At 51.4% G+C, this 14,424-nt stretch overlaps 5 protein-coding genes across 5 annotated transcripts; 2 read left to right on the top strand and 3 right to left on the bottom strand.

The window, feature by feature from the left end:
- Window positions 1-47: 47 nt before the first annotated feature.
- On the bottom strand, window positions 48-1,612 carry J7T55_009733 (uncharacterized protein; the record flags this gene model as incomplete). The annotated part of the gene is made up of 5 exons (XM_053143678.1): window positions 48-365; window positions 427-719; window positions 834-906; window positions 1,037-1,228; window positions 1,313-1,612. 5 exons carry the CDS (start codon window positions 1,610-1,612, stop codon window positions 48-50), a joined length of 1,176 nt encoding a protein of 391 aa, XP_052993252.1.
- Window positions 1,613-3,792: 2,180 nt separating this feature from the next.
- Window positions 3,793-4,682, bottom strand: J7T55_009732 (ubiE/COQ5 methyltransferase; the record flags this gene model as incomplete). Its single annotated transcript, XM_053143677.1, has 2 exons — window positions 3,793-4,065; window positions 4,122-4,682. The coding sequence occupies 2 exons, from the start codon at window positions 4,680-4,682 to the stop codon at window positions 3,793-3,795; spliced, it is 834 nt and encodes a 277-aa protein (XP_052993251.1).
- A 1,003-nt stretch (window positions 4,683-5,685) lies between these two features.
- Window positions 5,686-7,536, bottom strand: J7T55_009731 (Lipase 1; the record flags this gene model as incomplete). The annotated part of the gene is made up of 3 exons (XM_053143675.1): window positions 5,686-6,848; window positions 6,922-7,153; window positions 7,219-7,536. 3 exons carry the CDS (start codon window positions 7,534-7,536, stop codon window positions 5,686-5,688), a joined length of 1,713 nt encoding a protein of 570 aa, XP_052993250.1.
- A 1,243-nt stretch (window positions 7,537-8,779) lies between these two features.
- J7T55_009730 (uncharacterized protein) lies at window positions 8,780-12,212 on the top strand (the record flags this gene model as incomplete). The annotated part of the gene is made up of 6 exons (XM_053143674.1): window positions 8,780-9,726; window positions 10,458-10,714; window positions 11,242-11,270; window positions 11,343-11,408; window positions 11,534-11,553; window positions 11,915-12,212. The coding sequence occupies 6 exons, from the start codon at window positions 8,780-8,782 to the stop codon at window positions 12,210-12,212; spliced, it is 1,617 nt and encodes a 538-aa protein (XP_052993249.1).
- A 667-nt stretch (window positions 12,213-12,879) lies between these two features.
- J7T55_009729 (uncharacterized protein) lies at window positions 12,880-14,316 on the top strand (the record flags this gene model as incomplete). Its single annotated transcript, XM_053143673.1, has 1 exon — window positions 12,880-14,316. One exon carries the CDS (start codon window positions 12,880-12,882, stop codon window positions 14,314-14,316), a length of 1,437 nt encoding a protein of 478 aa, XP_052993248.1.
- Window positions 14,317-14,424: the final 108 nt, after the last annotated feature.

The raw sequence follows: 14,424 nt of genomic DNA, 5'->3' as shown, positions 1-14,424 counted from the left end.
CCGTTGTAGCACCTCTTTCGATGCACGAACCACTCTCTCACTCATATTTACCGAGCGAAGCACTTGCTCATCAGAGAAGTGTCCGTCATGGAGTCCGCGCTAGTTCCCGTAGGCGTAAGGGTAAGCTCGTAGGTGCTGTCGAAACCACCAGCGGCCCAGCCAACATAGCCAAGGAAGACATCGGCGTTCTCGTTGAGGTAGCTGAACTGCTCGCACACGTACTTCTCGCAAGACTCTGTGTTGCCGCCTCCGGTCTCGGTGAGCATGGCCTGGCGCTTGTTATCCCGAAGCCACTTGGCAAGGGGTGTGAAGGCGTCGTCAATGTTGTTGGTTGTGCACTCGGTGTGTGTGCCTGAGTTGTCGCTCTGTGTTGTAGTGTCAGCATTTGAGGGCATTCCCGACGAAGGGATACGGGAAAATACGCACATCCAGGTACTTGTGTACGTCGAAGTAGATGTTATCAGTGCTGCCGTCTGGGTTGGTGACCTTGAGCAGGTCCGGGCCAGCCTCTGTGGGCAGGGCTGCAGCGGACGAGTAGGTGCTGCCAGGAATGAGGAGCCAGTGGTCAGGGGCGACCTTGCGGATGGCAGTGACCGCGGCCTGGACAGTATCAGCCCAGGTTGAGGTAGTGACGTCGTGGGGCTCGTTCATGATGCCGAAGATAACATTGGTGTTCTTTGCGTATTTCGTGGCGAGAGAGCTCCAGAGAGCAGCGAACTCTACTCGCGGGCAGGAATTAGCAATCAACGTCGTGGTTCCGGAGAATGAGCTCAGTCTTTTGAATGGAAGTATAACTTAATTCCTCCTCTTGCGAATAATATGGGAAGACTTACGGTCGTTCGTTGGACCGCCTTGCCCGATGATCTGCCCGTTCCAGCGCGCATAGTTGTGGATGTCGAGGATGCACTGACACGAACTTGATTAGCCAACGTCTTCCCAAGGACTTCAATGGATGGGTTTATCAAATGGCCGACGGAAAACAACTGGACCAAATGTTCCAGGTTTTCGGTAGCAATACTAGTATGGAATCTCTTACCTTGGCGCCGCTGTCCAAGCAGCTTTGCATCAACTCATCATACTTTCCGAAGTTGGTAGAGTCGAGGTCTCCGCCTTGCACATTATTTGTAAGATACTGCCACCCGACGGACATGCGGAAGATGTTCATGTTATCATTTTTGTAGAAGTGCTGCATCTGCGCGGCACCAGTGCTAGGTACGGTAATGCCATCCTATGAATCGTAGTGATATCGTCAGCCAATGTCTTTTTGCATTTCCAAGTCACCTTTAGACAAAGTCTGGACAGGGGAACATACCACAGTGCAAGTTCCATCAGTGCCGCAACCAAAATCGAACCCGGCGATGTTAACTCCAGCGTAAGTGGTCTGGTTGGTGGCAATGGCCGCAGTGGAAGAGCCTACGGACCCTGTAGCCTGGGCAGCGACACTGCTGGCCACAGTGCTGCTGGCCACAACGGAAGACGCAACCACCGGAACAGACGTCTGAACAGCAACTGAAGTAGAAGCAGGGACAGAAGAGCCTGAGTAAATGGACGACACTGCTGCCGTGGCCGCAGTCAAGGCACTGCTCAGGGTGGACTTCTTCACGCAAGGCATTTTTAGCGAGTGGATGTCTGCTGAAGTATGCAGACGTTGTTTGTAAGGATTGTGAATGACCACAGGTCAGGAAAAGACAGAAAAGAGAGTGGAAGATTGGACACAGTCCAGAAGTAAACAATATCAGAATGCCTGCTGTTGCGATGAAGACGAACAAGAAACACGTTCAAACATCTCGGCGGGATGCCTTCTACTTAAATGCCAAGACTCGAGAGAGAATGTAAGCTTCGCCGAGACGGACACTTACGATTAGGAGAGGTGGGTGTGTCCCACTGGCCCGGTGCAACGGTTCCACTGCAATAAGTTGATTGCCTGACCAGGTTGAAGGGTGGGCCGTTGGCACATCATAGCAGCCGGATGAGGCAACGGTGAGTGAACTGTGTCAGGGGTCGGGTCAGCCGGGCTCCGGATATTTACTTGAGCTCAGGAGGAAGCAGTGAGGTTGTCCTTGTAGTTGGGCCGGACCCACACGACCGTTGCAAAGCGATCCTGGGGATTCTGACCCACCCGGCGGGGAATCTTGTTCAATTTGACACTTGATCGACTTCTGCCGATGTTTCGATGGCTCTATTGACCCCAGTGCAGATCTGCATGTTTGTTTCAAGGGAATGTTCAGAACCCATCTGAAAAAGCTATGACACAGACTGGGCAAATAAAAAAATTCGAATGTTCAACATTCGAGTTGCTTGGAAGCAGTGAACACTACACCATGTTCCCAATCTCTTCCTTCAATGCGGCGAGGATCTAGTCCCTGTGCTAATGTCGGATCTCGGGACACACCCCATGTAACTTATCAGTCTAGACGCATCGAAGCATTCCTGCGGTCATTTTGGATCGTAGCAGCGCCTTTGAAACGGGACTGGCGGCAATTTCCCAGCGGTTGAGCAAATTGTTGCGCGGAAATAAGCTAGGCTTAACCCTGACTCGACAAAAGTCCGGAGACAAAATTGACGTCTTAGACTCGGGTAAAATTGATGTCTTTGTTTGATCTTGATGAAAAGCCCCTACAGCGGCCATGATCAGGAATTTGACTTTTTTCCTGGACATTGTGCATCAAACCTACTAGACGCAAGCTTGTTTTCCTGGCCAGCGTCTTGGCCTCAAGTGTCTTGAAGTCGACAAGGCGCTGAAGGCCACTCAGCTTGAAGGACAGTATGTGGTTACTAGTTGTTAACATGACGCCTGGGTCTTCACAATTTTCCTTATGCAGGTCCATGTACAAGCGTAGCATCTCGACCGTCGATGAAGTCCGGCGCGAGAAAGGGATATGACGAACTTCTCGTCCGACGAGACCGCTGATCCTGGATTGCACCACTTAGGCAGTCTGGGAAAGGAGCGCCTTAGGTACAATCAGACGGACAATCTATGCAGTATCGGCGAGGGTGGCAATGGCCATTGGAACTATGCATCAGGTCTTGCCTACTCAGTCGTCAGCAACAGCGGCAGGTACATAAGATGGAACACCGACCTTGGTCCATGTTCATCTGTAAGACAGAGTTTGCACCTATCTCGGGTGATATGATCGCATTGGCTAACTCAACATGCTCAAGCCTGATGAAAAGGTTGTCTAATTCCATTAGTAGCCAGTCCGGTCGGTGCAGAGGGTCCCAGTTCTGATGGCCGGTATTCTTCAACTCTTCCTGCAGTCTTGCGCCGCCTCCAGTGAGAAGACAATGCAGTAAATGCTTTAGCCACTGGAGCTGAGTGATCATGACGGCGAATGTGACCAATACTTCCTTCATCCCGGCACCGTACCAGGCTCCGGCCTTGGACTAAAGCTGCTCGAGCAGCGTGACTTTGCCGCCAGGCCATAGGTCAGCCAAGTGGTGCCATCTGTATCGCGTGTCGCACTGAGAGACTGCATCATTGATGGATTGGTACTGCTGTGCAATTGCTGTCTGAGTTTTCTCAGCTAGAGAACCTGAGCCCGGCCTTGTAAGTATGATGGTGCTCTTCCGCCGAGGAAGACTAGCAGCAAAGTCTAAATTACCATGACCAACCCGCCTTGCACAACTATAGCCCGATCGAGCCTGGGCGGAAGTGTATCAAGTCGACAGGGTTTCATGATATACACAGCTGGAGAGGAAGCATTTCAGCGGGCAGTGAATCTGTCATTGGCGCCGACAGCGAATTGAATAGTGTCTCCGCGCCCATGAATTTATCCCGGACGTCGACCCTGCCTAGGCAGGGACCCTGTACAGAATTTCACCGTTTGGTATCACGATGAAGTTATCCTCCTCGGATGCCCACTGTTTCCAGGTGGCACTGATCCTATCCAAATCTTCTTGTGAGCCAAGCCCATGCCTCAAGAACTCCTTGGCGAAATCCGATTTCAAGGCACGGTCCGTCCAGCTCTCACCAAAAGCCTTAGCTGCCTCCCCGGTGTAATACCAAGAGCTAAATCCACTCCACATGTGCTCTTCGTCTGTCTCGCATCCAGCCTGCTTCGCCCACTGCAACAGCATTGAGTCAGCATTTGTTCCACAAAGTCTCCTAGAGGGTTCCTGACCTGTCGGACATAACGCCCAGCGTCAGGCTGTCCTCCACAAAGCCTGGCCGTCTTCCGATAAGCATCCAACCACTCATCCAAGCCCTCCGGCTCAGGGAACCACGCAAAGCTCTTGTAGTCAGCCTCCCGGGCAGCAACGATACCGCCAGGCTTGGCAACACGCTTCATCTCCCTGAGGATCCCCACAGGGTCCTGGACATGCTGCAGGACCTGGTGGCAGAACACGACATCGAAGGAATCGTCCGGGTAGGGGAGGGCATTGGCATCCGCGACCTCAAAGGTGCAGTTCGTGATATTGCTACGACCTGCCACGTGTTCCCGCGCTCGCTCTAGCACTGCCTCGACGGCATCAACTCCGACCACTTTACCCTCTGGCACGAGCTCGGCGAGGTCCGCGGTGATCGTGCCTGGGCCGCAGCCAATATCTAGGATGGTGTAATGTGGTTTCAGGCGTGGAAGGAGGAAGGCGGCACTATCCTGTGCGGTGCGCCTTGCGTGGCTGTTTACTACGCTGGCATGGTGGCCATGAGTATATATGGCCTTTTCTTGCGCAGCGGCCATCTTCTCTCAGGACTTCGCAAGATGGGTGCAAAGATAAGAATGGGCTAGCTTTGATTGCTGAATGTGCGGTGAGATTCAGATTTGGCTAAGTATAATATAAAATGAATAGAAAATATCAACTTTTGTTTTGCGATGAGAAGGTTTGCAGGAATTAAATGAGACAAGTTCGGGCTCATGAGGTAGTTAGAGGACTTTGACCATTGGCGTGCCACAGACAGAGACGCCGGTATCGGGGCTTGCTGGTGAATAGCTGCGCCACATACGGATGGCATCCGTCATGTTCATTCGCAAGACCCACGTTGATCTTTTGGTACAAACCATGTTAATAAACGTTCTCGCCGGTCAAGCACTTTTTCTCTAAACATCAATCAGTATATGTCCCCCACGTTTCAGAGTTCTTGAAAGACGGGATCTACCTTCAGTGGACGGTAAAATATCACCATGTTTTATTGTCATCTGGGGCGTAGCAACGAAGGCAAATCATTACACACGTACTGACCTCGCACATGGTCCTTAAGAATAACCTTTGAAATCAATAAACTGGTATTCAAATTGAAACAATTGGCTGTCGTATCGAACCATCACAACAGTCAGGAGCTCCGTGAGGACTTTCATGTCTGTGGCCATGGTTTTTGCTGGTCAACCTTAGAAGTTCACATCGAAGTTGAGCCAATAACTAGCTTGGACGTGATCTTGAATGATAAACTTGATACGTAAATAATGGGAGTCATTCGATATTCTGAAGACTATCCACGCTGAACTCATATTTATGCTTGTCAACGTATCAGAATACCGATACATGCATAACTGGTGAAATAGAAAACCTTACTCCATGTGCTCGCTGATACTATAGGTTCAACATCAAACCTAAATTTTATCGACGCCCTGACGCCAAATCACGCTACATGGTATTGCTGAAACTACGTGTTGCTATTGCCAAATAGAAACCCGGGAGTTTGTGGCAGAAGACTTGACACCAAATGTTGCTTCGACTTTCCTAACGCTATCGACTATATACATCCAGCGCATTTCTATTGATCAGTTCAATGCCCTCCTCTCGGAAATCGTCTACTTCTGTATGACTAGTAACATTGGCATCGAAAACAAAATTGTTCGGGTTATCCACGGAGTATTCCAACCACGCACTAACATTCCCTGGCCTGCCTTCCCAGGCATTCGGATCAAGATCACTGATAAAACTAGCCCAACTGCCCGACATCAACGTCGCCAGCGCAAAATGGCCCTCCGGCATCCCCTCGAAGGGCAAGATATCAGGCCTGTACCCTGTACCGTTGTAGTTGCGGAACATGTAGCCAATCTCCTTGAAGTGACCCGCGCCGACCTCGGGCGGAACGCCGTGTGGGATCGCGTTGAAGCGATACGAGTACGCGGGCAGTCCGTAGGCAGCCCAGGTCGCAGCCGTCTGCCGGCGCGGAGCTACGAAGAAGGCGTCGCCCCAATACGAGGCGCTCCGGCGGAACTGCGCCCCATATGGCGGGCCGGGGCGCTGCTGGCCGAGACTGGCGACCACGTTGACGGAGAGGTCATCGGGGTAGGCCTGCAGGATCTGGTCTTGAAACGGTACTGGGAGGCTCGCGAGAGTGACCTTGAAGTCTGCCGTGTTGTTGATACCCTGCGGCCCGAGAGAGGCTCCTTCATCGCTGTTCGCGCCGACGATGATTGGTACACGTAGGAACTCCCCGCGCCGGAGATGTACGCTGCCGTAGGTCTGAACAATATCGCCGTCAATGACCGGGCTGAGGTTCCCGTGCGCCAAGTACAACGCGCCCAGGGTGGCGTTGAGCTGTTCGAAGGGAACCTGCCGCATACACTGTATCGGGTCCGATGTGAAGTTGCACCCCGTGTTGGCAACAATCTCGTCGAATTGGGATTGGTAAAAGTCAGGTCCATTCTGCGCTCCGTAGAAAATAGGATTCCCGGACTGCAATATCGCCGCCCGGAAGAGGCTGTCGTTTCTCCCGGCGTATGCTGTCAAATGCAGACCCACACTTGCAGCACCCGCCGATTCTCCAAACATGGTGACTTTGGTGTTGTCGCCTCCGAAAGCTGCAATGTTCTCTTGCACCCAGTGCATTGCGAGGCGCTGGTCGCGGAGGCCGGTGTTGGTCAGCCCTTCACTCGCTAGATCATTGGAATTCAAGAAGCCTATCACGACCCTGGAGTTAGTAAGACTTTCTGATTTATTGCGCAAAAAAATTGATACCCCGCCGTTACGTACCCCATGCGTGCAGGCGGTAGTTGATAGAGACCCCGATGAATGGCTTCCCTATCTTGATAGATTGGTCAACGATGAAGGAGAGGTTGTAGCGCTGGTCTCCACCGCCGCCATTGGTGTAGCCACCTCCATGAATCCAAAGCCCGACTGGGAGAGGTTGTTCAGTGTAGCCTGAAGGTCGTACTACGTTGAGTGTAAGACAGTCTTCGGATTGATTGTAGAATGTTTGGTCGAGCTAGGACCGCAATCATCAGTCATCTGGGATACCGACTATAATACTAGTACACCTAGTTAACTTACACCGTAGCCGACGCATAATGGCGAGTAGGTCCAGGCTTCGCGGGTGCCCTCCCAAGTGTCGTTCAGAGATTGCGCTTGTCGAAACCGTAGGTCGCCGATTGGAGGCTGCGCATATGGCATTCCGAGGAAGAAGTCTTGGTTGTATTCCGCGGAATACCGGCCAGTGTAGGTGCCATTCTTGACCTGTGCTGTTGGCGCATTCGTCGCCCCGCCTACGACTATGGTGCAAAGCGACAGCACGTGTAGCAAATCAATGGTTGAATACATCTTGTCAAGCATCCATTGGAATGTGAAGGTAGATATTGGGAAGAAATCCATTCTTCTCTCTCACTAATTTGCGGTCAACACAACCGTCTCCGTCTCCTCGTCGCTGTTGTTGATCTCTCCCGGCAAATGTTCTCGATGGCAGTGCGACTGGGTCATCTTGCCGGGGTTGTGACTCGGGTGAGCTCCGCCCAAGCCACCTCGGCAATGAGGGGAATCTTACCCAGTGTGGAAATTTGTTCCATTTCCTGGGCTACCGCGGGAAGGGATGACTTTTCTTGGGTTAGCTTTGAACGTGACACACAAAAGCAGCGGCCAGTAAAAAGTCATTCGCAGAAGGAGAATCAAATCCAGGTCCTCCAGAGCTAGTCAGCATCTATATACTTACAATTCTGCCAATGGGTCCCAGCGGGCGTTCAGCCCTCGGCGCCGACATTTGTGTAGGTGTTGAGTAGTTTTGCCAGCTAAGATGGTGGGGTGGGCGAATTGGTGGCCCGGGATGGTGCGATGTTCGGTATATAAAATCTCAATGTGAAGAAAGAAAACAAGATGATAGGGAAGGCTAAGAGAAACCCTGCAGGATAGCTTCCGCGTATGTATATACCTCTAGCTCTCATCTGTACTCCTGCTTCCAGGCGAGCTCAATGGTCCGAATACCATGGCCAAGTGGACCATATTTCATTGACTCATATCTAAAGGCTTCTTGACTTTGAAGCCTTCGATCAATCTATGCTGCAAGAAACATCTCGTACACAGCCATGTGATCGAAGGCAGGCACCCGGACATCGTGGCCAAAGACCACAGAGGTGTCAATGCATGTGTGTGTCCTCCTCGATGGCACGAAGCTCCAAGATATGGATTATATGACCGATATTCAGGACGCGACTCTCATTGATGACTGATGGTGCACTTCAACCAACGGACTGATCCACCGTCAGAAACAACGGGCAGGGCACACCCCTGCCGCCTTGCTGGCCAATTCACGACGGTAGCACCCTCTAGAAAGACACTTTGACTTTGTCCATGATTCAAAATTGAAATCATGTTGTTGATTTGGGCCTGCCAAGGGCCTCTTAGTCAAGAGCGGTGTTGAATAGCGCATGCAACGAAATGTCGGCTAGACATCGATGGATGCACTGTTAGCGAGGCACCTCGAGCATACGGCAAGGTGCCGGCTGCCCTGTGTATAAGAAGGCGCATAGCAAAAGGAATTGATCCAAAATCCTTTCCTCTCGGGCGTTCCAGTTCCAGCAGCCCAAAGACGTGATTGATTGGGGCTTGTGCACACACCCACAAAATGAGAATTATCGCCATTCTCTTGACAGCTATTGCTGCCACAGGCGTCGCCTCGTCGCTGATTGAGCGACACGGTAGCTCCCATGGCACTGGACCGGCCCGAAAAGAGACCAGAGCCGCCGTGTCGGCGGTTGACGCCACATTGGATGACCCCCCGTCATTTATCGATCCTGACGATCCTGACGATGATTACGATCGTATTATCGATGTACCAGGAGATCCTGTAGATGACGATGACGATGAAGATGAAGATGAAGATGAAGATGAAGATGACGATGACGATCCGGAAGATGCACCGATAAGCTCCACAACAACAACTCGATCAAGCTCAACGACAAGTCCTCCAACAAGTTCAAAAACAACTCTCACCAAAAGCTCAACGACGAGTCGTCCCACGAGCTCCAAGACAAATACTCCCAAAAGTACAACAACGGATTCTGAAGCAAGCCCGCCGACTGATCCCCCCGAAACCGATCCTGAAGACCCACCTGTAGTTCCGCCCAAGCCTGACGATCCGCCCACAGAAACACCCGTGCTTCCGCCGCAGCCCGATCCCACGGATTCACCGGGCAATGATGATCCAAAGTGCCCATGGAGGAAGAGTGAACCTAACCCAGACGAGAAACTCCCCTGGTTTATCAGGAGATTCTGGTACTGCCTCAAAGAGGCGGGACTCAAATACCCGGAAATGAGGGCCGACATGACCCGCTTGATGAAAGAAGGGATCGTCACGGGCTGGGGCTTCGAAGAAAACTGTTACCAAGAGTTTAAGAGAAATTGGATCAAAAAGGCAGCTCAGGGGACCACGCACGGCGTGTACGCCGTTTTTAGCGTCGACAGCACCCGCGGCAATCAGATCCGCCTTAGCAGGCTCATAACGGATTTTATACCCGTGAGGGACTTTACGTTGTTCACCATACGGTGGTTGTCAGACTTCGAGATCTGGGCGTGTCGGCCCTGAAAGGCTCCAGATGTCTCTTCCTCGCGGTGGGCAGATGTGGGTGAATGGGTGGTGCGGTTCAAGTATTTGGGAGGGTGGAAGGACGTGGAAGCGACCCAAGAGGGCCGATTTGGATTTTTGTAAAGCTTGAAAATGGGTTTTCCGAGTTCATACTCAATTGCCCTTTTCATACGTGGTCCAAATCATTCAGTCTGTGATGGTGTCGGGCAGAAAGAGGCACGTTGGGGGAAAAGGGACCAATCCTGCAAGCCTGATTGATGGAACTTGACGGATTTCTGCCTGGTCACTAGCAAGCTGTCAGAGTGACCACATACTTATTTTCCCATCTACCTAGGTCGTGGGTATATAGCCACGTTGAAATGCTTCGGTATATATGTTCATTGGAAACTCAAAAGCATGAGACAGGGAAGGGGGAAAAGGGCGGGTTTCTTGAGTAACAAATCGAAAATACAATCATAAGAATGACGGGTACATTTTCAAAAAGCCCTCGAGATCTCATTTTTTGATAAATTTACCCAAGACGTCGTATAGTAGTGGTCAGGTATATGTGAACGTGTGATCCTTCACTGAAGTTCGACAGTGCTGATGGACACGGGGATTGTTATCAAGATTCTTAGTGGCTCTCCAGGTAAACTCATAACAATCACATGAAATAGGTATTGAACACACCTCAAATTGAGGTCAGCAGATTGCTTCACGTGCCACTCATGTGCTCTAGCAACTTCAAAGCACATGGCAGACGGCCAAATCTGTGCACCAAAGAATTCTCAGCGGGACCTCCCAGGCAAAACGGCGTTCAGAAACGGAGCAAGCTCGCTCAGGAAACGGTACCTCAAAACGGAGCCAGCCGCTCGAGACGCTCAGGGGCAGCGACAGCGAGCTCAGGCACAAGCTACCCAGACCAGCGGCCCCTGGATTCTGACACGGACTTGCTTGTCTCGACGTCTGCTGACTTCCAATGGACTGGCCAGGCCTGTGATCAGACTTTTCACATGCAAAGGATCAAGAGACTCCTGCAGATCAAGTTAAGTTTTGGGACTTGAGTCTGTTCAGACTCCTGACTGTGCTTCTGCTGATACCACCCTGGAGGCTCTTAGACTCATCTGACAGCTTGGCTGTTGTTGCTTGACACTATCAGATGAATGAAGTGCCAGGTGTCATCTGATGTCTATGGATAGATGTGTCTGAGAGCTATAGCCATTTATTGCTAAGTACTAGTCATATTGCATAGTACTCTCTTTTGATGCTGGCTAGCTCTCAAGCAGTCATGAGAATGTTGAATCTCTTGAATCCAACACATCAATGGAAAACGTTTGTCACACAATCCACGAATCTCATAAAGCTGTTTTTGTCAATCAATTACCCATTCAGCTTCTGTGATCATTTATGTCCTCAACTGTCTTCATTCTGGGCCTTTCGGCTCTTCAAGCCCGCGGAGATTAAGCAATTCTCAAGCCTCTGCGTACCTGACAAGGCAAGGCCTGACTTTGTCATTTGCACAGTCGCTCTTTTCTTTTGCGACTTGTCGAATGTTAGTCCAGCTCCAGAGAGGCACCAAGGACCAGGGACATGTTGCCAACTGATGATCCAATTTCTTCATCAGGGCAAGATTTGCCTCAGCGGCCAGTCTCATATCCGGTCCAGCTCTTCAAGCGCCACCATTATAACAGTATGTTCAAGTTAAAAGGCGCCTTTGTTTCGCCTATGTTTCTTCGGAGTCCCTGCTCACCGGATTGGAATTTAGGTCCTAAATCACGGCCATGGACTTGCCACGGCTATCGTTGCTGACGATAGCCGGCCAAACCCATCATCCTGTACGTTGAGCAGAGTGAAGACGGCACGGCACATTCGGACTTTCGGCAGGGCTCGTTGCCGGCGGGCCTCAGTGTCTGGGGAAGCGGGAAGCAGATGCTTCCGCCTGCAGGATTTTATTAGCAAAGTCACTAAGCACCAGTCCTGTGCACTTACTTTGACTCCGTTGGACTCCTTTCGCCACTCGTATCACCATCCGCCGACGATCTTAGACTGCGTTTACGAGGGGGAAAGGTGCCTCGTGTGGTGGAGTGCCAAGCTCGAGGCGGAGGCGAGGCGAGGTTTTCTTTGTTCACAAAAGACGCGGGAGCTTCGGATGTGCGGCTGATCACCGGTTCGTGCTGAGAAGTATACGAGCGCCAGTGACGAGCTGGACTCTCTGATTGGCGCTCCAAGAATCTCGGGCTCGGCATCATGGTCCAAGCTTGAGGAACTCGATGTGCAACTTGTAGAGGAACTCGGCCACAACTTGCAAAATCATCGTCTGTGGAAAAGCATTTCTCACATTCCAGTCATACCTCCGTTCTCGAAAACGTTGCTCATCAATGACAGGATCTCAGACTTGTTTGGGGCTTCAAAGCTGCAGAAAATTCTGCGTCGTGTGCTCGAGCGTCGCTTCGGCGGCAAGCTGAATCACCTTAAAGTGTCTGAGCGTTTCTAGAAAAAGAACCACGCCAGACTATATCAGAAAGGGGTAGACTAAGCAGCGCTAGAAACCACCGTAGGGCTGTCGGGCCTTGCCGTCTTCCAAGTACCGAAACTCATGCATGCACCCTGTCTTCAATGAAGAGGTGCATGCTCGATATACTGTTGGTTTGTCTGACCATTTTGTGTTGTTTGATGGGCGGACCATTGTAATAAACGTTATCATGGCAGGCCGCAGACATTTGCATTTGAGTGTCCAACAGTAGGATGGTAGCAGGACTCTTGGCAACGTCCCGTGTTTCTAGCCTCCTTTGGGATACTCGGGAGTAGCGTCGCGGCCGGATTTTGTCCAGATCAGCGGGTAGATCTCGTAGCCCTACGCTGAGTCCTGCTTCAGGGACTAACATGCAGGGGCTAATATTGGAAATATCACCGGTGGCGGCTCTAGAATCGCATGTCACTGCTCCGACTTGGCCCCTTTTCCGCAGCTGTTTGGCTCGGTCTGAGCACCATACTGGACTTATTACTAGCAAGTCCTCATGGCCGATCCGGAGAAGTGGACAAAGAAACCTTCGGTAAACCGCCTTTCCAGCAATTATCTCACGAGAAAGCTTGCATCGTTGGTTCTTTGAGCTCGAACAAAGACTTCTCTGGCCACCAATACCGGCCCTCCCCTGGTCAAGATGATTCAATCAGCTTCCGGCGTGATGAGCAAGGTGCAGGATATGGTCTCCTATTTTGAGACGAAGAGGAACGGCACTGTTACGACACAAGCCAGTCGCAGAAGGAGATCAATGACTGTGACGATGAATTTCGCAAGACGACCATGGGAGCATTTTCCCCGACGAAAATCGTCGTCATCTACCGCACCTCGAAGAAGGTCTTCGACATCGACTGGGTCTGAGAGCACCACATATGACATCGCGGAGCGGCAGATAGCTGAGGCAGGCTATGCAGCCTCTGAAGGTTCAGGAACATCGACAGCCACATTGGAAGGTAGAAGGCGATCGGTGAATCCGGACTATGACTGGGAACATGATGGGGAACACGATGACATCGCCGAACTCAAGATGAATTTGAACAACATGAGCCTCTGGTCGCCGCCCCTCGATGCCCTCCTGAAAGGAAGCGATACACCAAAGGATCTCACCAAGGTTGACTCGGCATCAAGCGCCGAGGAGAAAGCAGCCGGCAATGGATCACCTAGGTTACGAGAAATAGACTCCATGGATCTCTCTCCTCCTGAGACAGGAGGTGACGAATCGAGATCAAGGTCGACCAAAGAGAAGATCCTGACTCACCATCAAGACGTCAAGGAAGTTGAGGATAGCCAGCTCGAATCTCTGAAAGAGGAGGTAGATGAGAACCCAGGCGCGGATAAACCGGCGACGTCGCATTCAGAGAACACAAAGTCAAACGTCGGCGACAGTCTACAACAATCGGCCAGCGCCAAGATCTCAAGCAACAAACCCTCTGCATCCGATGCCCTCAGAGTCGGCCCACTTCGTCTGAAGACAGCTCAGCTTGACAAAGACCGGAAGGCCACCGAGGCAACGTCTCCAAACTCATCCTCGCCCAAGTCGAAAACTCGTCCAAAGCTGGCTGTGGAACTCCCGGGAATCCCAGAGTCAGAGGCTGAGACACTTGGAAGACAGCGAAGATTACCTATGAACAGGGTTAGAGGCCTGACCTCTCACCCACAAGGCATGAATATCAATAGGTCATCACGCCCGCCAGTCAGTTTGAGACGCTACCCAATTAGGAGTTTGTCCTCGCCTCTGCCGGGCCAGCCGACCACGTCGCCAACGCAGATGATGGACCTCGTCAACCAGCGCCAGCTGAAGTTCACAAATATCAGGGAAGAGAAACTACGAAGACTGAGCAGCATAGAAACCGCGCGCGGATCGAAGCGCTCGCAGGGTCTTATGGGCAGGAGGCACGCATCTTGCCCAGTAAGCGAGGCGCCGCCGCAGAAGCGGTTGGCGAGGGTGTCAATTTCGCAACGACTGTCCTTGAGCCAACGGAGAAAGTCGGTTGCCCAGTCAATCAAGGGTTACATCCAGTCTACTCGAAGAAGGTCGAGCATTTTCTTTAGGAGGACTCGTAGTGTGACTAGGTAAAAACATTAAAAGTTTACATTTTGGGAAAAGCTCGGCGCTATAGTATAATATTAATTCCTGGAGCCCTGGTATAAAAAATAAATATTTGCCAGACACACCTTTTTTTGA

This window comes from Diaporthe amygdali (genome assembly GCF_026229845.1).
Source record: "Diaporthe amygdali strain CAA958 chromosome Unknown NODE_15_length_991109_cov_64_707514, whole genome shotgun sequence".
Taxonomy (NCBI): domain Eukaryota; kingdom Fungi; phylum Ascomycota; class Sordariomycetes; order Diaporthales; family Diaporthaceae; genus Diaporthe; species Diaporthe amygdali.
Note: the sequence above shows the minus strand (reverse complement) of the source record. Positions and strands in the feature narration are given on the sequence as shown.